This window comes from Nerophis lumbriciformis, linkage group LG05 (assembly GCF_033978685.3).
Source record: "Nerophis lumbriciformis linkage group LG05, RoL_Nlum_v2.1, whole genome shotgun sequence".
Classification (NCBI taxonomy): Eukaryota; Metazoa; Chordata; class Actinopteri; order Syngnathiformes; family Syngnathidae; genus Nerophis; species Nerophis lumbriciformis.
The window spans coordinates 48,379,831-48,402,103 of NC_084552.2; the positions used below are offsets into that span (position 1 = coordinate 48,379,831).

Sequence of the window (22,273 nt, forward strand, 5' to 3'; positions counted from 1 at the left end):
AATGTGCGAAAACATTTTATTAACCTTGGGTGAGTGAGTTTAGTAACATAACTCAAAAAGTTATGGGTACATTTTGATGAAACTTTTACAAAATGGGATTAGGAACAAGTGATTTGATTTGGAAGTGACAGACAAAGAAAAAACAACACGCACACACATGACAATTACAGCATCCAGTCAGATCTCTCAAACTAACAGCCAACAGAGGTATATACGGTATTTTTGTATGAGATGCATTTAAACATTTGGACCTGACAGTCTTCTGCTCTCCCCTCTCTCACTCCCACCTTTGGTCTCACTCATAGCTCATATACTTTATTGACAAAGGCTCTCGCGCCCGATATTCAGCTGTGAACACGAACCCCAAAGTGCAACACAACAAAGTTAAATGTCAAGGTTGGCCTCGCCAGTGGACACGACAACAACCAGCAGCACCAAAGAATCGATGAATAATTTAACCCCTCACATCATATTATTCGCCCCTTCTGGCTGTGATGTGTACAAAAAGGCCAGTGTCACTCTGAGCGGCATCCACCTTCATTTTATGTCCGCTCTCTGCGTTGTGATGTGTGGCGGTATTATCCCAGCTGTAGCTTTTATATGACGGACACCTCGCCTCGGAGCAGAAATTGCATTTTGCGGGCCGTCGCCAATATGAGAGCTGTCACCCGATTTTTCCTCCCCTACGGGCCATGCAAACCCTGATTGAGGCGTTCTTTAAAGTGACGTCTATCTTTCTTCACCTCTTTCCTGATGTTGTCCACTTCCCTCCTCTTTTACCTCCCTTGCCCCTTACTCACCTCCTTCCCACCCACTCCTCATCTGCTCTCCTGATAGCTTGGGGAGCCCTCGGGTGTGTTACAGATCTTTCGCCACTAGTTCTCTTCCCTGCACTTTTCTTTTTAAATTCAATCAGGCCTTCACCCGGGCCCCGAGAACTATTTCAATTTACTACCCACAGGATGGAAAGCCCACAGTGTTTAACATGAAGGTCTTGAAGGAATGGGAGACGTCGAATAGAGGCAAAGGAGGTTTATGAGAGATAACAGCATTGCAAAGAGCATTACATAAGATAAGCAAAAAGTGATGACAGCGGTGATGAAATAAATGAAGAGATAATACATTAAAGTGTTGTTTATGTTGTGGGTGGTACATTATGTATTATTTGCATAAAGTCTGAATGCAATTATAATTTGTGGCGCCCCCAAAGGGTTGTGCTTAAGATGCTTTGGAAGACACGTTCACATACTTATCCTCAAAGTTTTATATTTTGGCCAATTAGTTGCGAAGTCCCCCCTGCTTTTGGTTGATGGCCATGTTTTGTTCTGTGCTCAGCAGACCTCTAAAGCAGGGATTTTATTAACTTTTTGACCTCGAGGCCCAACTTTTCCAGTACATAGGGGCCCAGTACCCACTCAAATATTACCACTAAATTAGTAATCTTACTCTTGATCATATTCATATTTGATAATTATATCTTACTATCCAGTTGAACGGGTGTAAACCTTGTAAAATGATATGAAAGCATGTCTTAATCACAAAGATGATTATTTATTTAACACATACACCGGCACTTATAACAACAAGGCTTAGGTCAGGTTCATTACAAAATGAATACAAAAGAATGCAAAAAAAAGGGACTGATGAAAAAATATATACAAATAAATGTACATACAAATATGCAGTGCTAAAATAATTACATCCATCCATCCATCCATTTTCTACCACTTGTCCCTTTCATTTGAACAAAATGATCAATAATAATTGAATGATAACTATGTTTGTTAAACAAACTGTCAATAAAATTAAAGTGCAAATGAAAATACAGAAGAGACTTTTGCTCCAGACTTTTTCTGATTGAAATTGTAATGAATCATTTAGTCAACTGCCCACCACATTACTGCCACAAGTGGTGGACAAATGTATTACAAGTGAGTACCGCTGTGATGTTTACGGACCACAGCTGAGAAACATGTTTTTGTCTCGTGGTCCTATGGTTAAGAATAGGGGTGTAACGGTATTAAAATCTCATGGTGAGATATTACGACGGTATTAAGGTCACTGTACAATATTATTGTGGTATATGTCCAAAAAAAGACTTAAAATGCCACAGTTTGTACAATGAAGTGGCAGGGATGTTTAGGATAAACACGCTTACTGTAATTAAACACAAACATAATGCTCAAATGTTGTAACCATAGTTATTACTACAAACATGTATGTTTAAGTGCAAATAAATGTGCAGGAACGTTCACTGTTTCAATTATTATTATTTTTTTTACAGCTGATGTGTTTTAAAGCGACAATTTAAACATTCAGTGGAACAAGTGTAAAACAACAATGTTCACTTTAGTGTCTTTCAACTTTTACTTTATGGGAAGCAATGTCCTCTATAGTAGACATTTGTTAAGTGAGTTTGGAAAAGGCTGTTTCTCAGAAAATGTTACTAACAACCTAACTTTTAGTAAAGTAAATACCACAAAAACTGATGTTTAGCCTTGCGGGTTTCAAATATATATTCTGGGTGATGGTTTATGAGGTGCGGGCGACTTGTCCAGAGTGTGCTCTGCCTTCCGCCCGGCTGGCTGTGTCGCCATGGAACCGCTAGAGACGAAACTGGTGTGCTGTGCTTTGCAGAACGCAGACTTTCTTACCTGCGCCAAAAAGGGTTATGTTTTCGCCAGCGTTTGTTTTTGTGTTTGTTAGCAACATAACTAAATAGTTATGGTCAGATTTTGATGACATTTTCAGGAAATGTCCAAAAAAGCAATACCACTTATCTATTACGAACACTTACACTCTCTGCGTACGCTGTTTCACGCCCCCACATTGCCAATCCTGCCCTGCGCAGAGGGTCCAGGGAGTGTAGTTTATATCAGACTCGGCCAACGCTAGAGCGCCAGAAAAAAACTACACTCACCAAGTTTTTGTGATACCGTCACACGTCACGGCATTACGACTTTGAAACTGCAATACCCTGGTACCTGCAATAAAGTTACATTCCTATTTAATTTGTTGATTTTACTGTACTAAACACCTCAAAATTACAGTTGGTTTTGGTTTGTAGAGCGCATTGAGGAATTTCAAGTTAACTTATGGGGGTTTAATAACAGCGTCCCCGTGTGTTGTATTTGTTAGAAAAATATTAGCCTTTTTGACACATTTTCACCCTTTCTCATGCAGCAGAGTTTCAATATAGGGTGTCATCCCTTTTTCACATGGCTGCAGCACCTTCTCAAAGCATTTGCAGCTGAAATCTACATCCTACATCGCTGTAGCTCTTATATCCATGTAAAAATCTTGAAACCATTTGCACCCTCAGTCATCCCTTTTGACCTTTTCTTGCTCAGCTCAGCTTTCCACCGGCCAAATCAACCCCTCGCGTTCATCTTTCCCCCAGCCATCCCCTTTCTGTGCAGGTTAAGTGCTTTTTTTTCCCACTCGCTACTTTTCACACTTGGCTTTCCGAGGGATTGCCTTAGCTATTTGAGTCCGGTTTCACGGCGTAAAAAGGGAGCCTATTTAAACCATCAGCTGTGGTTAGAGTAACAACATAGCTTGTGCACTTTCCCACAGCTGATACTCGCTCAGTTACGCTCCAGAATTGCCCAACAGGGCAAAATGACGACATTGTTTGTTTGAATGATGTTTAAAAGCCACTTATGTTATCCTATCTACCACCTGCTCATATATGACTGTCCCATCAAAGGGTTGTGTCCCCTGTTGCTTCTCACACCATAGAACCAGCCATGGAGGGTGCCATCACCTGTCTCTATTGACCGACTTTGCACAAAGCGCACAAAAGCCGTCATTTAAAGGCAGTAGTCTCCCATTGTGACAGCGGGGCATCTTCTCTGGATCTACACTGGGTAGCATTAGAGAGGAAGAGTTAACTGCTATTGCATATGAATGAATCCTGTGTATTTACATCCTTACCTGTTCCTTGAGTTCATGCTTGTTTAATATGTAAATGTGCTTTTTTCCCCCCTGCCAAACTGAAAAAATATCAAAAAGGTTATAAAATAGAAAATGATTGACAAATATTTGAAAATAATTTATTGAATAAAGCAGAAAAAGAATAGGAAATCATACATAAATTATATTATATATTAAAATTATATGTTAAATTATATAAATAAAATACAATAATGTATATGTAATTATATATAATAAATATAAAGTAAAAACAAAAATGTAGAGAATGAAACCAAATAGAAATACATTTTTAAACAAAATTAAAACAAACAAACCAAGTAGTCCAGTTGCGATTGATTGAATACCTTGGGAATGCAATGACGTGTGGATGAGACATCAACAGAAAAATCGTGGCTCATCCGAAAAATCCGTCCGTCCCTGGATTTTGCGATGCTATGATCACGTCAATTCACACAAATTCAACCAATTATGCATGGCCTTGCAACTTTGTCCAAACTTTGCAACTTCGCCACACATTTTGGCCAGTCAGCAACGTTTTCACCTATGAAATGTGTCTCTCAGCTGTGCTTAAACACCCACATCAACTGTCTAATCAAAACGTTTTGTTTCTTGTGAAACAGAAACAACAGTGTGTAACAATATACAGTATCAACTGTACAAACTATTTATTGTCAATTGTTGTCCTGTGCATAGCTCAGACCTACTTCCCGTTCCTATCTATGTAGCTAAGCCTTCTGGATAATGTAGTATAACAACATTTTAGCAACATGTAGGTGTCCTTACTTTCTAGTTTGCATACATTTGTATGTATATAGGTCACCTTTTTAGTTTTTTTAAAAAGCCAAATCATAAAGACGAACACCATTGTTCATACTCAAACGGAGGCTTAATACCCACGAGGAACATAATAACATTAGGTAGTCTGCTGCACGCCTTTTTCAAAAAATATAAGCTTCGAAGGAAAAGACTAATGTTGCTAGTGCTAAGGTGTTCTCTGCCGCAGACTTGGAGGGAGTTTCGAAAAGATGGAGGGCAAGCGTTAGGAAGATGGAAGAGCTGCGGCAAGACTGTGATTTGTCTTTAAGGTTGGTGACTCAGCGGCGTCAGCTAAACAAGGCCGTCTCATTTCCTGTTGTCTGCAGGAAGCAGCTGTCTCGCTGCTTGTCGGGTGCTCATCAATCTGCCCCCATTTTAATTGGTCTGCGCTGCTCTGCGTGCACAAATGCACACAAACTGGCACACAAACACAACTGGGAAGCACATAAAAGTCACCGTGGTAGTGGACCTAGTCCTGTACCTTGTGGTATGCCAGATTTGCATGCTTCCTGAATTTGCATAAGATTAACGATAAGTTGATTTTGAGCGGTGTGTGTGATGATTGGTGTTTATTAGGGATGTAACGGAATCAAAATCTCACGGTACGATATTATCACGGTATTAAGGCCACGGTATAATATTATTGCAGTGTATATAACCAAAAAATAAAGCTTCATAAAAAAATGCCATAGTGTGTAAAATGAATTGGCATGAATGTTTAAGATAAACACGCGTACTTTAATTGAACACAAACATAATGCTCAAATTTTCTAATCATATTTATTACTTCAAACAAGTATTTTTAAGTGTAAATAAATGTGTAAGAACATCCAGTGTTTCAAGCACATATTAAAAAGAATAACGTACAGTTGGTCTTTAAAGTAACAATGTAAACATCCAGTTTAACAAGTGTATAACAATTATGTACAGTTTAGTGTCTTTCAACATTTACATTATGGTAGGCAGTGTCCTCTACAGTGGACATTTTTTATATCAGTCTGGAAAATATTGTTTCCCAGAAAAGTAATCTAATAACTTCTGATAATATAAATGCCTTACTAACTGATGTTTGGCTTCAAATATCTTTTCTGTGTAACGGTTTATGAGATGCCGACTTGTTCACCCCTGCCTTTCGCCCAAGTGCAGCTGGAATAGGCTTCGGCCCCATCTATTCCGCGACATCGACAGAGACGAGCTGTAGAAAAATAGATGGATTGAGGATCTATTAAGCAGGTTTTTATTTTACTCATGTTTCTTGCGTTGAACATTTCTTTGTGTGTGATTTCCCGAGATGAGACCAGCTGTGTCGCCTTGGAAACGCTCGAAACGAAAATGGCGCGCTTTGCTTTGCAGAACGCAGACTTTCTTACCTCCACCAAAGAGGTTATGCTTCTGCCTCAGCTTGTTTGTTAGCAACACACCTCAACCAGTTATGGGCGTATTTATTGTCCAAAAAAAGTATTCCTTTTATTTACGACGAGTACGAACATATTTCACTGCCTGCTTACGGCGTTCCATGCCCCCCACCTTACCGTTCCTGCGCTGCGCAGAGGGTTCTAGGAGATGTAGTTCATTTACAGATCCAACGCCAATACGCCAAACAAAAACTACACTCACCAAATTTTTGTTTGATGCTGTCACACGTCACGGTATTATTGTGAAGGCTTTGAAACCGAAATACCGTCACATCCTTAGTGTTTATCATTAGAGGTGTGCAGCTTAAATGCTGACCTGGAATAATTGCTTGTGCGTGCCGACTGCGGTCAAGCTGCAAAACAATAACACTGAGAAGTGTTATCACACAGCGACAGTCCATTTTGTCTGTCATCCATCTTGGTTCGTGTAAATAGACCTCTGCTTTATATCCCATTAGCTCCGCTCTCGCCCAAGTAAAGCTGCTGATTATGAAGCCAATTTATATCTGCTGCTGTAAGCACCAGGACACACACACGCTCCCATCATTTCCGTGGTGCATCTTTACACCTTGCACACCCACTCTTTCTTTTGCGCTGTTGTGCAAACACACACTTGCTTGCCGCCACATGCACTACACCCACGCACAACAAAGGCATGGGTAGCATCAGGGTGCAAACAGCAGGATGTCAGGTGTCGGCGTTGATGTGTGGAGGGACGAGCATATGCATAAAACTGTGCGTGAAAAGTCATTGAATGACGCACTGCATTGTTGTATCATGTACACATTCACCTCAACTTTTACTTCTAATGCTACAAAACATCCATAAAAGAGAGGCTGGCAGGGGAAGTTGACACACTGCCATCTAGAGGTAGATGTGGGTATTGCACAAACAATGTTGGACCACAAGGCAGTGTTTTTCAACCTTTTTTGAGCCAAGGCACATTTTTTTCATTGAATAAATCCAGAGGCACACCACCAACAGAACACATTAAAAATGATACTCAGCAGCTGATATTGACAATAAAAAGTCGTTCTCACAAGTGTTGGATATGAATTCAAACTATAACCAAGCATGCATCACTATAGCTCTTGTCTCTAAGTACTGTCACGACCTGTCACATCACACCGTGACTTATTTGGAGTTTTTTGGTGTCTTCATCTGTATAGTGTTTTAGATTTTGTCTTACGCTGCTATTTTCATGACTTTTCCTGTTTTGTTGGTATTTTCCTGTAGCAGTTTCATGTCTTCCTTAAGCGCTATTCCCCGCACCCCATTTGTTTTAGCAATCAAGACTATTTAAGTTGTCGCTGTTCTTCTTTGTGTGGACCTTGTTGATTGTCATGTCATGTTCGGATGTGCTTTGTGGACGCCGTCTGCTCCACACGCTGTAAGTCTTTGCTGTCGACCAGCATTCTGTTTTTGTTTACTTTACAGCCAGTTCAGTTTTAGTTTCGTTTTGCATAGCCATCCCTAAGCTTCAATGCCTTTTCCTAGCGACACTCACCTTTTGTTGATTTTTGGTTTAAGCATTAGGCACCTTTTTACCTGCACGCTGCCTACCGCTGTCGTCGAGTATTAACACGGTTACTCTGCCGAGCTCGAGACAGTACCGACACTCAACAACGACACATTTGCGGATTATAACTACTAGTTTGCAAAGAATATTCTTAACCCAAATAGGTGAAATTACATAAACTCCCACGGCACACCAGACTGTGTCTCACGGCACACTAGTGTGCCGCGGCACAGTAGTTGAAAAACACTGCCACAAGGTATTCAATGTCAAACAAAAGCAATCATAGTGAAAGAGGGTGTTTAGTAAATAGTATTATCAAGAGAGGCGTACCTTATTTGTGTATGTTGTGTGTACTAATCTGTCGTCCAAATCAAGCATTCAGATTGTAATTTCCCCTCATCAAACTTTTTTAATTTTCCTGCTCTTTAAAGCGCTGCCAATCGAAATCTCTAGAGAAGCCCTGGCGACGGCGTTTGCGATAATTGATTAAACGGCGACATAAAAGTAAACAAATGTGTATTGCGGTGCGATAATCCGGAATAGAGTCGATATCGAACGTGCAGTTGAATAACAATTAAAAAGAAGCCAACGGAAGATTTAGCGTCGGGGCCCCGAGCCAGACGCAAGGAGCGCTAATGTTGGTTGAAAAACTCATCAAGTGTCTCCATCCATTAAAATCCTTTAATGACTCTGACATTCTTGCTGAAGTGGCTGGGGAGTGCTGCAGGAAAGAATAATTGCAAATAGATAAGTGCTTTCAAGTGTCACCAGCATGTTGACGTGGTCCTTTATCGCTCTCAGTTCACACGCGGCCGCCGTGTCCCGTCCTTGATGGGTGACAGCTCCCCTCAGAACCCGACTTTCCCCTACGGGCGGCAAAATCAGGATTCAAAACGCAGAACCTAGCTTCATGCCTGCAGGCGGGAGAATCGTGGGAGATAAAGAAAAAATAATGCTGAGTCTCTCATCCATGGTTACTCTGCCCGTCTTTGTCTTTATCCCGTTTCTCATTCGCCATCATTGCGCCTCTGCTGTAGATGGAGACGGATAATAGGAACACGGCCCTTTTTCCAATTTAAGAACCGTTTACCTTTGGTTTACTTTTGGGCTACAGTGCGTGAATGAGAGGTCTCTTCATCGTCATCAACCTTTTTGAGCGTGCTGGGCTCGTTTGTGTCGGCTTCTGGCAAACCTCAAAGTCATCTAATATTACTGTCATGTAACGACGTATAAAATAAGGAAAAGACATACCGGTATATGAAATAAACAATTTGCATAACACAAACATTAAATACAGACTTACTATTGGTGCCAGGCTGGAGTTTGTCTTCCAGGCAGAAGATGATAATAGTGTGGTTGATGTGCAGGAGTTACAGGTGCCACATGTTTTTTGCTGACTATTTTGTTGCAGAGCTTTGTTTTAGTAGTGGTCAGCGTGCAGTATCCAGTCATACTCAAGTACAGGCAAACCTGTCTATGGCGGCCGCCTATCTATGGCGATCGCTTGCCAAAAGCAGTCACAAAAACTTCCCCTGCAGGGAAAAGTGGTGTTATAAAGCTTGTCAGTAGTGGCCACCTGTTTATCGCAGCCAGCAACCACTTATTTTGCATCGCTTTATAGTATTTATACTTTGTTTTGCAGCCACGAGCATAAAAACTGTATGCCATGATGCAGTGGCAAGGCACGTTTTATTTATATTTGTGCTCAAGGTAAATCAAAGTGAGTTACCTTATCTTTACCTATGTAAAATTACAAGAAAGCGAATAAAATCATTACTAAAATTACAATCATCATAAAAAATTATTGTAAATTAATTAAATTCAAATCAAATAATTTAAATAAGATACTTTCAGTTGCCATATACACAATTAATTAAAAGGGTTTTCTGTTACGACCTCTTATGCCGGGTCATTCTTTGTTTAGTTTTGAGGTGTTTTTCCTGTGTTTTTGGTTCACGTCCTGTCTTGTGCTCTTATTTTGTTTCCACGTCCTGTTCTGTTTTTGTCATCCCTGCAATAGATTCAACTCTGCTGCTTTGTACTGTGTTTTCCACCTGAGGGTGATTAGTGATTGTGTTTCACCTGCTGATGATCTTCACCTGGGCACTATTAAAGCCAGTCTCACTTGTATGTTGGTGTGGGATCATTGTTTGAGTTTGTTGGAGTTACGTTCAATTGTACTAGTGATTCTAATTTTGTATTTTCTTTTGTTGTAAGCTCTATGTTAAGCTTACCTTTTTCGCATGCACAGTTTCCCCTGTGCTATTCTGTGCATTTCCCTGCTGCACTGTATTTGTGTTTTTAAACATTTGGACATTAAATACACTTCTGCCTGCACGCTGCATGCTAACTCCCACCCGTGGCTGTTGATCATGCGGTGGGTACTTGCGTCTGGTATCCGCTTCCTGAGGGGGAAGCTAGCACTGGTAGCTGTGAGGGTGGTGACACACAGCTTCCTCTCTCAGGGTAATCTCTGCAAACGCTCGAAGCGACTTCTTCACAGATGAAGGTACAGTGCCACGAGTTAAAAGTAAGACACGTTCTTACTTCAGATGAGGCTGAAAGTCAGTATTGTGACTTGCGCTGGTTAAAGCAAACACATCAAATCACACTACCACTACCTGTAGGTCTTGAGGATTCACTACATTGAAAACCTAACAACATCACCACTGCCCATGCTAACTAACACACTCCCTCATTTGTTCTCAAACGTTTAACTAAAAAGCAAGCTGCAGCGCTATACTCAACACAACATTGCCATTTCTAATGTCTCATCCCTTGTGTTTCCTAATCCAATGTTTCCCATCATATCCAACTTCAATGTTTGAGTTCGTCATGACAACCTGTCTTAAGTGGTCACTTTTACTGTTTTCCTTGTTTGGTCGCTATTTACAGCTTTGACTGTAAATACAACTTTGTATTTAATGCCAGTATGGAATGTTCTGGGTAGCTTCTTTTATTAACTTTCATCCAAAATAACTGAAGAGAAAACCTCTCCTCACACTAAACACACAAGACATTTGGCGAATGAGCATGTTTGGAAGTGACAAAATCATATTTAATTAACTGCTCTTTTAATTTGGATTGGATTTTACTTTCTCCCCTGGTAGCGCCATACTCCCTTTTTTCCCTGAGAATGTTTTTCAGCAGCCCCAATACGAAAGCTTTTTCAGTGTAGTCTTGTCTATTCATGTACACACTGAACAACTTCAACACTTGGGTGACATCAGAGTAAAATAAAATGATTGCATATGCTAAGGAAAAAAATAGCCCTGTTATGCAAAACAATTGTTTACTGCAGAGGACTGACTTTTTTTTTTTTTTTTTTAAATAGACACAGCTATTTACAAAAATACACAAACGTATATATATATTTTTTATTTTTTTATTTTATTTTTTTACATTTTTTATTTTTTATTTTTATTTTTTTTATTTTAATTAAAAAATGTTTCTAATACAAAATGTTTTAAAAAATAGAAAAAACATTTTTTCATTTACATTTTCTATATTTTACATAAATGGTAAAAAATACAAAAACATTAAAAGATTTGCAGACAAATTGTGTGTTTTACGAAAAAAGACCCTCCCCATTTTTTTTTATTTTTACAGTATCACGGTACATTACATTTTATTATTATTATTCTAAATATGAACATTTCCAATAAATTCAAAACATTTACATTTATTGGCTTTTTCTATTACATTTAAATGTCTTTTACGGCCGAGTTCGAACCCGCCACTGTTTAGAGACCATGCTGTAGACGGTCAAGACCGTTCTCTCTTTCAGCAATCAGAGCGGCTTAGGATGCGGTGCGTTAACTCATTCACCCTAATTCCCTGTCGGTATAAATACATAATGCCATTTTAGAGCCTAAGTATTCTTCTGTGCGCTCACACACACACACAAACACACACACACACACACACACATTCACACAGGGCATGACATAGACAATTATGGGGCTCCAAAGCATAGACTCTGACATCTGTTTGCTAATGACAGATAATTACATGCTGTCAAGCGCAATCACCAGTTGTTGCCCAGGAAGTGGATTTCGATGTTGGTTCGAAAGGGGGGATGCTACACCTTGAGAAGAATATCAAGTAATTGCTGGAGGCCAGCTTTGAGAGTGTGTAGTAAACGTGATCAATAGCATTTATTGCAGCGCGGTTCCCACTGGTGCTTGGAATGCATACATTTGCAGGAACAATCCCAACAAATGGATAATTAGCCAGAAATCTGATCCCGAAAGTGTTTGAATTTGACATTGGCCATGCTGCGAGTAATTGTTTTATGTGCTGATCACTAATCATGATCCTTTAGCGGTAATTGACGCCCACTACTATATTACAACCTTTGCTGCTTGTCAATGTTTGTGTGAGCGCGTCAGGGCGGGTAAGTGAATTATTTAAGGTTATTAAGATTTCACACGCCAGGCTGAGTTGTCAACGTGAAGCTCGCAGCCAGGTCTGTTCAGTCTCCATAGCAACCCGGCTGATGCTTCTGATGTGTAGGTTTGTGTTATCACCTGTTCTATTATCCGCTGAGTGCTTTTGTCGGCAGCTTAGCTTTTGTGCTAATAAACAAAATTGCCCTGACATGGCCAGTCGCAGCCCTTTTATCCCAGTTACCCCGCTTAAACTCCCCCGCTGCCCAGTGTCCTCGACTCCTCGGCTGCAGATGGCACTTTTACTGCTCAGACCCTGCCGCATTACTCAAATGTTATCACCTCTGTTGGCAAAAATCCATCTGCGCGCGCAGACAAACTCACCAATCCATCATCTTGACGCTCGTATCGAAAACAATGACAGTAATGACAGCCCAAGATGGATCTTGAGCCAACTAGGCACGCCGTTAAAGTGGCAACTTTTTGTCTTGAAATCGATTTGTTAAAGATGAAGTTGTCAGCAGAAAGAGTAGTGTGTGTGGGGGGTGTTTTCAAGTTCTGTACATATTTTGAGAGGAGCTGTTTATCTGGCCACCATTGTTGTTGTTTTTTCCACTTTTTTCTTGACAGCTTTAATTAGGCCACAGTAGAGTTTCTTCCACTATTTGTTACGGTCCAGTTTGGAGAATCAATGAAGGATTTGCAGTCGGTTGAGACTGTCTCTCTCTGACACACAAAGGCCTCCAGTCTTGCTGACTAATTGGGTGCAAATGCTGAGTAGTGTGCGAGGCTGCCGGGAGGCTGAGAGCTGGCCACTCCATATTCAAATGCTCAAAATCAAGTTTTTTTATGAGCCAATAACAACTAAGAAAGCCAAGAATTGACGGAATGCATATATTATTGACATGCTAACTTGGCCATCCTTGGAAACCTCACTTCATTCACTTTGCATCACCTTGTATCGAGTGAGACAGTAATACCTCAACTTTTGTAATACAAACTGTCGAAAACCGAAGCAATTTTTCTCGTTAAATATAATGTAAATCCAATGTATTCTGTCCAGACACTCCAAAGTATGAACACAAAAATATTTTGCAGACAAGTAGAAAAGCACTCGGAACGAGCAGAACATGGCAAGGCCCAAACTCCCAATTGTCCAAAAAATCCTGACTCCAGACAGTTATCCTGATCACCCCCAAAATATAATCATTGTTTCTTATCCCATTTTTGACATTTTCCAAAAGTTTCATCAGAATCAGAAAATAATTTTTTCAGCTACGGTATATTGCTAACTAACTAACTGACTGTGGGGTAATCATTATAGTTGTACATGCAGAAAACAATGTGAAATACATAATGAATAAAATGTATAAATCAACAGTTGACATCCTTTTTACGTTTTATTAAAAACTTGGTGAAGATGCAATTGGTGACGATGGCAATCAATGGAGGGCAGGGGAAAACTGTCTTCTTTCTTTGCTACTACTTTCTTTAATTCAGTAGTGTTTCTCACCTTCTTGGTCAAATTGCTGGCTATTTTGGTCCAATGGTTGATTATTTTGCAGTCATACTCAATTAAAAAAGAAGATGAGGCACCAACATGTGGGATTCTTTGTTTGGGACACCAGATTTCGAGGAATGATTTGCGGACAAAGTGTCTAGTTCTTTGCATGCAATTTTTACTTGACAATATCGGAGTTGGTGTACGAAAACAAGATTTTGGCAAAAGAATATTCTACTTATATTTAATATTGAATCCTACAAAAGGAGGGGCACACAAAAAGTTAAGCACCACTGTACCCGTTTTCAAAATGTAAAACATTCTTTAGTTCAAATGGTCCAGAACCACACGTTGCTTATCTGTTTAGATTCCCACAGCTGCCCGTCAAGGCAGCAAACTAGTAAGGTCTGACTTGTGTACTGAAATCCTTAGAATATGTCACGGTCTGTGAGTCAACTTTTTATTTTTTTATTTTTTTTTCCTTTGTTTGGTGTTTCTTCCTGTTGAGCACTCTTACTTTTGTTCTACTTCTTGTATTGTGTTTTGTTCTGCAGTAAGTTTCGCCTGCTTCTGAGCGCTACTCTCCCCACCTGTTCCTGGTTGGCAATTAGGAGGGTTTATACAGGAGCGTCAACTGCCTGGTTCATTGTTTCCTGTATGCCTCGGTGAATTGCATTGTCTACTTAAGTTCCTGCACAACCTGTGTTGTTGTTTTTTCCTGGTGTTCCTATTAAAGGGACCATCTCACTTGCACGTCGCTTGCTGTCTTGGCATCCTAAAGTCACGCAAACAATCACAATGTGCAAATGAGTTACATTAAAAAACATTACAATTCCGAACTATCCAACATCTCTCAAATGAATGTTCCTTCCCCAAACGTGTTAATTTGCAATGATGCAACTCTTATCTCTGCATCAGTTTAACTCCAAACCAACAACATCTTTCTGCTGTGTTTAACAGGAGAATCTTTCGTCTTTGCTGCATTTTCTCCTCAAATGACCCTCGCTCTGTTTTTGTTGTCTTGGGGTCATGGTTAGCACACGTCTTGTAGGTCACCGTGTCGCGTTTTTGATTTATTTGTGCATTTATATGTGCCGCGCGCTTCAGAAGGCGCCCGCTCGTGTGTGACGTCGCCCCTTTGGCGCTCCGCGAGAGGAGGTCAGCGGCTAGCAATCCTGACAAACGAGGTGCCACGGCGAAGGCATACGTTACCGCACGACCTATTTCTGGACAACTAGGTAGCAGATTGTTGATATTTTACCTTTCTTTGTTTTCTCCGTGTCAATAGCCAATTGATTTCTATGAAGTCGCACCTTTGTCACCCTTTTTTTCTTTCATCAGTCTGACAGGTGTATTTTTTTGGGTTAAAAAATGGTGGGGACTAATGTTCAACATTTGTCTCAACAAATCTTTTCAGATTCATCCATGAGATCGAGATGAACATGGGGGCAGGCCAGGCCAAGCAGTGCCAACTCCGCACCTTCCTGACGTACTACATCAACGACCTTTTCCTCAACCAGGTTGGCGAAGCCACAAAGAGACTTCTCTCTTCTTGACAACATCCCTAAACTTAAATCCTCTTATTAGGTACGAACGGAAATTAACAAGGATATAGAGGCAGTGAGCAAGGCAGCCGACCCTTTGAAGATCCTTGCCAGTGCTGATACCATGAAGCTTCTGGGTGTCCAGAGACCTGTGCTCCAGGTGAGAAACTAGAATATGAATTAGTCCCACCAGGATATTTTGATGTCACGATCGCGCCAATTCATGCAAATTCAACTAATTCCTATAAATGATGCACAACCTGCAACTTTCCCATGCCAATCAGCGTCATTTTCGGCAATCAAATGTATCTCTGAGTGTCACTCAAACGTTCTGGTCAACTGTCTTACTTAAGTTCAGTGTTTCCCACACATTCATTTATTTGTGGCGGCCCGCCACGAAAGAATTACGTCCGCCACAAATGGATTTTTCGGCTTTTGACTCGCTCGACCGCTCATAAAAGCAATGGGACTGTCTGTGAATGTTGCTTGTAGTTACAACTCCGGTGCAGTAGGTGGCGGTAGCATTGTAACTCCGCCAATAGCACTTAATTCACCTGGTGGGCCAGAAGAAGAAGAAGAAGAGGGACGGACGGGATCAAAATACGAGGATAATATAGGTTATAAGTAGATAGGTTATAGCTGCATCGCTCGCGGCTCGTCATATATTTAACGTTAATCCGCGATTTCACCGAGCGTTTTACTGACGCCGAAAAGGGGGGGTAAAGGAGACGGATTCTAGGGGCCCATGATGGAGGGGGGCCCAGAGAGGCCCCTAATGATGATGAAATTATAATACAGAAAAATAATGACACCAAGTTATTAACTAACATATAATCGTATATGTTTTATTTTCCATGTCCTGGTAACAATACCTTTATTTGTTTTGGAAGCATCAACCCCTGCAGGGCCCTCCCTCCCCCCTCTATTTACGTAAAATGGTTCAGTCCGACTGGATCAGCTGCAGGTAGAGCACCGGCGATTTGTCACAGACAGCGCCACAGCGGCAAAGCAGAGGAGACAGCAGTATGCCTCAAAAATCAGGCAGCCAAAAAAGAAAGGAAAAGAAAATAAGAGAGGAGAAGGAGTTGAAGGGTCGACAATATGTCACCCAATATTTCCAAAAAAAAGGTGGGTTTGTTAGTTGTGGTGGAAAGTTATGCATATTAACTTTGTCCCTGTCTGTGGTAATAGCTAGCTCAAGAAAACTCTGGATTTTTAAATTTTACTGCTATATTAGTTAAATAATCAATCCAGTCAAACATTTATCAAGCTGTTCTTATTCAATAAGAGTTTATTTCCAATTTAAGAATTAGTGGTGCAGCAAATAAATGACTCAAAATGAATTCCATTGTATTCAGAGTGCTCAGTTCTTCCCCTGCTGTACATGTCAACTGTGATGCTGTTCTTCTTTAAAAAATATGGTAATGATAGTCAAAAATACCATTAAAATGCATAATTGTATGTAAAATAGCATCAAAAAATGTTGCCGCTGTGTTGGGGGCCCTGTAAAGATTATTTTCATGGGGCCCAAAATCCCCAGCGGCGCCCCTGATAAACACACATGGACTGAAGCTAAATTGTCCACTGTCCACTGCAGCATGTGAATGAAATGAAAAGAATACAATCTGAGCCAACCAGCTGTTAAAATGTTGTCCAGGTTAATGTTTTGGCCATTAAAGGCCCTTCATTTCAAGATTTCAACTGTGATCGGGCTTTAAACAGGTGGCTGACCTGTTCAGATGAGTGTAACTGCTACTGGTCAAATAATGTGAAATAGCATTTAATTTTACATGTATGCAATGCCATTTAAATGTAATTATAGATAATAATAATAATACTAATAATAAATACTGTGTAGTGTTGTAAATAGTCAACAGGAAGGATTTTAGTAAGATATAAGCCATGAGCACTACACAGCCAGAAAAAAACCTAGGCAGGACAAGTAAAAATATTGGGGCAAGTAGATTTGAGAAGTCGGGCAAGTACAAAAAAACCTTAACGTTAAACCCTGCATGTGTTGAGCTGCTGCCGCTTAAGGTTAGACGGCACTGTACATAGAGCGGTTCTGCTCGTTAATAATAAATTCTAATGTTGGATGTTCACTCCTTCACACAGATGAGTATAGAAAAATATTTTCAACGGCCGAAAAGGGCTCGACTTGGAGAGGAGGTAGGCCTACAGTCCGGACCACAGGTGCGACCTGTTCAGCAGCAGCAGGAGGAGTAGGAGGAGGAGGTTGACTGACTGTGGCAGGACACCTCTGCCTCTGTTTCACTTCATGTTGCTGGTAAATAATATGGTTGTAGTAGTAGGCTAAAGTTAAATTATTTAGTATTCACTAATTAAAGGGGCAGAGCTTTAAGAGACATTTTAGCTTTTATATTTTATAAGATATATTTTTTGTAAGAACCACAATTAATAAATATATTTCAGTGAATCACTAATTGTTCAAATCTGTATATAAAAATGTACATAAAATGTTGTAATTATATTCCAACTCCGCGTTCTTCTTGGTCATTGCCGCTGCCGCCGCCACCCCTCGCCCCCCGACCACACCACCACAAATAGATGCCTGTCCTGTGGGAAACACTGAAGTTTGTTACTTGTGTAGACAAAGCAGGAACAACAATGTGTAACAATTTATCAACTCTTTGTTGATCAAACACACTTGTTGTCCTCCCTCGTAGCTTAGGCCTACTTCCAGCGTTAAGCCTTCCGGATAATGTACTATAGAAACTTTCACTTCCCTGTTCACACATACCGTATTTTTCGCACTATAAGGCACACTTAAAATCCTTTTTTTTTCTCAAAACTTTACAGTGCACCTTATAACGCAGTGCGCCTAATGTACAGAATAGTTCTGGTTTTGCTTACTGACCTCGAAGCTATTTTATTTGGTACATGGTGAAATGATAAGTGTGACCAGTAGATGGCAGTCAAACATAAGAGATACGTGTCGACTGCAATATAATGGCAGTCACACACAAGAGATACATGTAAACTGCAATATGACTCAAGTAAACAACACCAACATTTTATATGTTCCATTGAAAATATACAACATTACACACGGCGCTCAAAAATCTATCAAAATGTTTTAGTCCGACTTTGGTAAGCTATGAAGCCGCACCGCTTGATAGATTGTTCTGTGCTTCTTATTGTGTTGTGGTATTATTATGGTGTAGGTATAAGGTAAGACATATTATCTGGCGTTTTGTTTCGTAATATTATGCAAAACAAAGATAACGGGGAGAAGACGCTGCTGAAGGAGAGCCACGTAAAAAAGACTTCCCGCAAAACGGCGCATCCTGAAGCGATTGTAAGGATGATCTGTAAAACATAATCCATGCAACATTTTGACCAAAGAACCACCATTACATGTTATGTAGACCACAAGGAAGTGTTTTCAATTTAGAAAAACAATTATACTATGACTCCTTTATTGCGCCCTATAATCCGTTGCGCCTTATACATGAAAAAAAATCGAAAATAGACCATTCATCGGCAGTGTGCATTATAATCCAGTGCGCCCTATGCTCTGGAAAATACAGTATTGATATATTTGTTTAACATGCATTTACGCAAGGTAAAACAATTAAGAATATATTTTCATTTGCAATGTTGACCTAGCAAAGAGGCAGCATTTAATTGACGTTGAAGTGTGATGAGAATCTCTCAAAGTTGTTTTATTTACTAACAAAAATGTGCGCTTAAAGTTAAAGTTAAAAGTTAAAGTACCAATGATTGTCACACACACACACTAGGTGTGACGAGATTATTCTCTGCATTTGACCCATCACCCTTGATCACCCCCTGGGAGGTGAGGGGAGCAGTGGGCAGCAGCGGTGGCCGCGCCCGGGAATCATTTTTGGTGATTTAACCCCCAATTCCAACCCTTGATGCTGAGTGCCAAGCAGGGAGGTAATGGGTCCCATTTTTATAGTCTTTGGTATGACTCGGCCGGGATTTGAACTCACAACCTACCGATCTCAGGGCGGACACTCTAACCACTAGGCCACTGAGTAAGATTAAGATTGCTCAAAACAATTCACAAATGCTCTTAATGTGTTGGAACAAAAATCTATGTTTAAGATTGACGAACACTTTTCACGTGTAAAACATACACGGAGAATGACTGCAAATTGTGGACGACAGAGCAGACAGTAGACTGTAAGGAAGCCTTTGGTGGTGTTTTTTTCTGTAATTATGACAAATAATAATAATTATTATTAGTTATAATTTAAAACCAGTACAGTAAATAATAGACAATGGGCTCTGAGTATGTGCTTTTACTGTCATCTAGTGTTTACGAGTTAAACATCAATACAATATTTGCTTTCTATTTTGTGTTGAAATCATGTGATTTTTGAGTTTAAGGTTACAAGGATAACTTATAACATTGATAACAAATTCATAAAATCACAAGTTGATGCAATGTTATTGACAAAAATGTGCCCCAAAGCACAGCAAATTTTGGTGCAATTTTCTGAAAAAGTTGCTGCGAATTCCTGCAATTTAGGCCGCAACAGATACAAAAAAGCATGTGAAATCCTGGAGGGACTGACTAAGACAATACTAGTAAAGTGGTGTCTCAGTTTTCATACACAAGTACTCGATGAGTGTATTCTACTTCTGGCAATCGTTGCTCAGGCAGAATAGGTTTGGGGCAGGTTGAGGATTACAGTGCCAAAGTGCAGATCCAAACAATTGGTAATATCCGTCCGGAGCCCAGCTGTCAGACATGTTGGCACATTGAAATCTGGCGGCTAATGTTTTTGTTTAAATGCCTTTTTAGCATGGGCATACACTTTAATTGTGTTTGTTTTTGTCATGAAAGACACTGTCAAATTAGAAGTGTCTATGTGTGTGACTGTCCATGTGTTTGTGTGTGTGTTGTCTCCCATGCAGCAAACATCAGTTCATTACAGCAGTAACACAAGGCAGTGGGTGTTAGGAGTTCAGCAGGGTTTGTTTACCGCTCGGGCCCCTCCTTAACGAGGGGAGTGCAGCATCTTGCTAATTATGCTGCTATGGCTAATGAGCCTTTCTGCTGATAGTGTGGAGTGCAATAAAGCACTCCTTTTGTTGGTGCTTTTTTCTGTTTTTAATTGGACTGAATAAAAGAGCCCGGCTCAATTCTGCGGCGTGCTTTCACATACTTTTTTTTATTTTTGTTTTGATTCCTTCTTGACTTACCTGCGTGTGGTTAGTCTTTCAATTTGAGCGGCTTTGCAGTTTTGTCCAAAACGCTTTGATTGGTGATTGGGGAAAATAATTTTTTCGTTTTGGCACAATGAAATCTTTATCACACCGTGAAAATAAACCTTTTCAGGCAGGCAATCAAACATGAAGTGCCTTGTTTTCAGTAAAGAAAAACAAAAAGGTGCAAAAAAAAAAGAAAGAAAAGAGTCAATGCCGATATATTGATGCACTAATTTTGCCAGGCATGGAAACCTCACTTCATTTACTCTCTACCTGTCAGCTTTTTAATTGGACTGAATAAAAAAGCGTGTCGCAATTCTCCGGGTTGCTTTCACTTCCTTTTTCATTTGTGAGTCATTGTTTGGTTGCTTTGTGCGACATGTCTCCAATATGTCATTGATGTGCGGATTTTGCTGGGCATAAGAGCCTCACTCTATTGACTTTCTACCAGTGTGGTGAAGGTATGCATGTGCATTATTTATAACAATTGTCATTGTTTTTCATTTTCATTCAGTTTTTTTTCCTGCTGCCACCCATTTAGGCAGCAAACTAAGTAAACTTTTGTGTTATACCACACTTGCTGCAAGACTTCACCACGGTACAACATAACGTTGACAGCAAAACAATGAATCAGTTGTCACAGCACTTGGTTGTTTTACTGCAATTTACAGACTGCTATCTTCATCCATTTTCATTTAGTTTTGAACCAGGTCCTCATCCATTTTCATTTAGTTTTGATTTCTGCTGCAGCCCTTTTAGGCAGCGACCTTGTTGAACTTTTTAGTTGTTAGAGAAAACCACTCTTGTACACTTACAAGACGTTATAACTATGTAGGTTAACAACAAATTAGTTAATCCATTGTCATTTAGTTTTGATTTATTTCTGTTGCAGCCTGTTTAGGCAGTGACTCGTTTTTTTTTGTTGTTAGAGAAAATTACTGGCACATTTGTTTCAAGCAGTCACAAGTATGTTGATTGACAACAGAACAACAAATCAGTTCATACTCCAATATTCACCTGTTTTTTTTTATTTCTGCTGCATCCCATTTAGGCAGCTGCACAATTATTTCAAGACATCAAAACTATGTAGGCCGACAATAAAACAGCAAATCAGTTCATCCATTACCTTTTAGTTTTGATATCCGTTGCAGCCCGTTTAGGCAACAACTTAATTAAAGTTTTTAGTTGTTAGAAAAAATTACTGCCGACTTTGCTTCAAGACGTCGCAAATATGTTGATCGACAACAGAACAACGAATCAGTTCATCATCCAATGTTAATTGAGTTTAAATTTCTGCAGCAGGCCGTTTAAGCAACAAGTTAATTAAACGTTTTAGTTAGAGAAAATCACTTCCACACTTGCTTCAAAACATCACAACTATGTTGCTCAACAGCAAAACAATGAGTTAAGTATACATGATCATTTAGTTTTGATTTCTGTTGCAGCCCATTTAGGCAGGTGTCTTGTTTAACTTTTTAGGTGTTCGAGAAAAACACTGTTGCGCACTTACACGACGTCACAACTATGTGGGTCAACAACAAATTAGTTAATCCATTATCATTTAGTTTTGATTCCTGCTGCAGCCCATTTAGCAGTGACTTAGTTGAACTTTTTTGTTGTTAGAGAAAATCACTGCCATGTGTGCTTCAAGACGTCACAACTATGTTGATCGACAACACAACAACAAGTCAGTTCATCATCCAATATTCATTTAGTTTTGATATCTGCTGCAGCCCGTTTAGGCAACAACTTAGTTAAACTTTTTATTTGTTAAAGAAAATCACTCCCACACTTACTTCCAAACATGACAACTATGTTGATTGACGACAAAAGAGTTAATCCATTTTCACATAGTTTTCATTTCTGTTGCAGCCTGTTTAGACGGCGACTTGTTGAACTTTTTTTATTTATTTTTTTTCCAAGGAAAGTCACAAGATATCAACATTGTTTCT

The 22,273-nt window shown here is 39.8% G+C and overlaps 1 protein-coding gene across 1 annotated transcript in view; it reads left to right on the top strand.

The window, feature by feature from the left end:
- The window catches only part of exoc4 (exocyst complex component 4), a 160,763-nt gene that overhangs the window by 71,005 nt on the left and 67,485 nt on the right, over positions 1-22,273 (top strand). The window contains exons 12-13 of the mRNA XM_061959465.2: positions 14,993-15,095; positions 15,163-15,279. Of these exons, the coding sequence (XP_061815449.1) occupies positions 14,993-15,095; positions 15,163-15,279 (220 nt within the window). The remainder of the gene's footprint in view (positions 1-14,992; positions 15,096-15,162; positions 15,280-22,273) is intronic.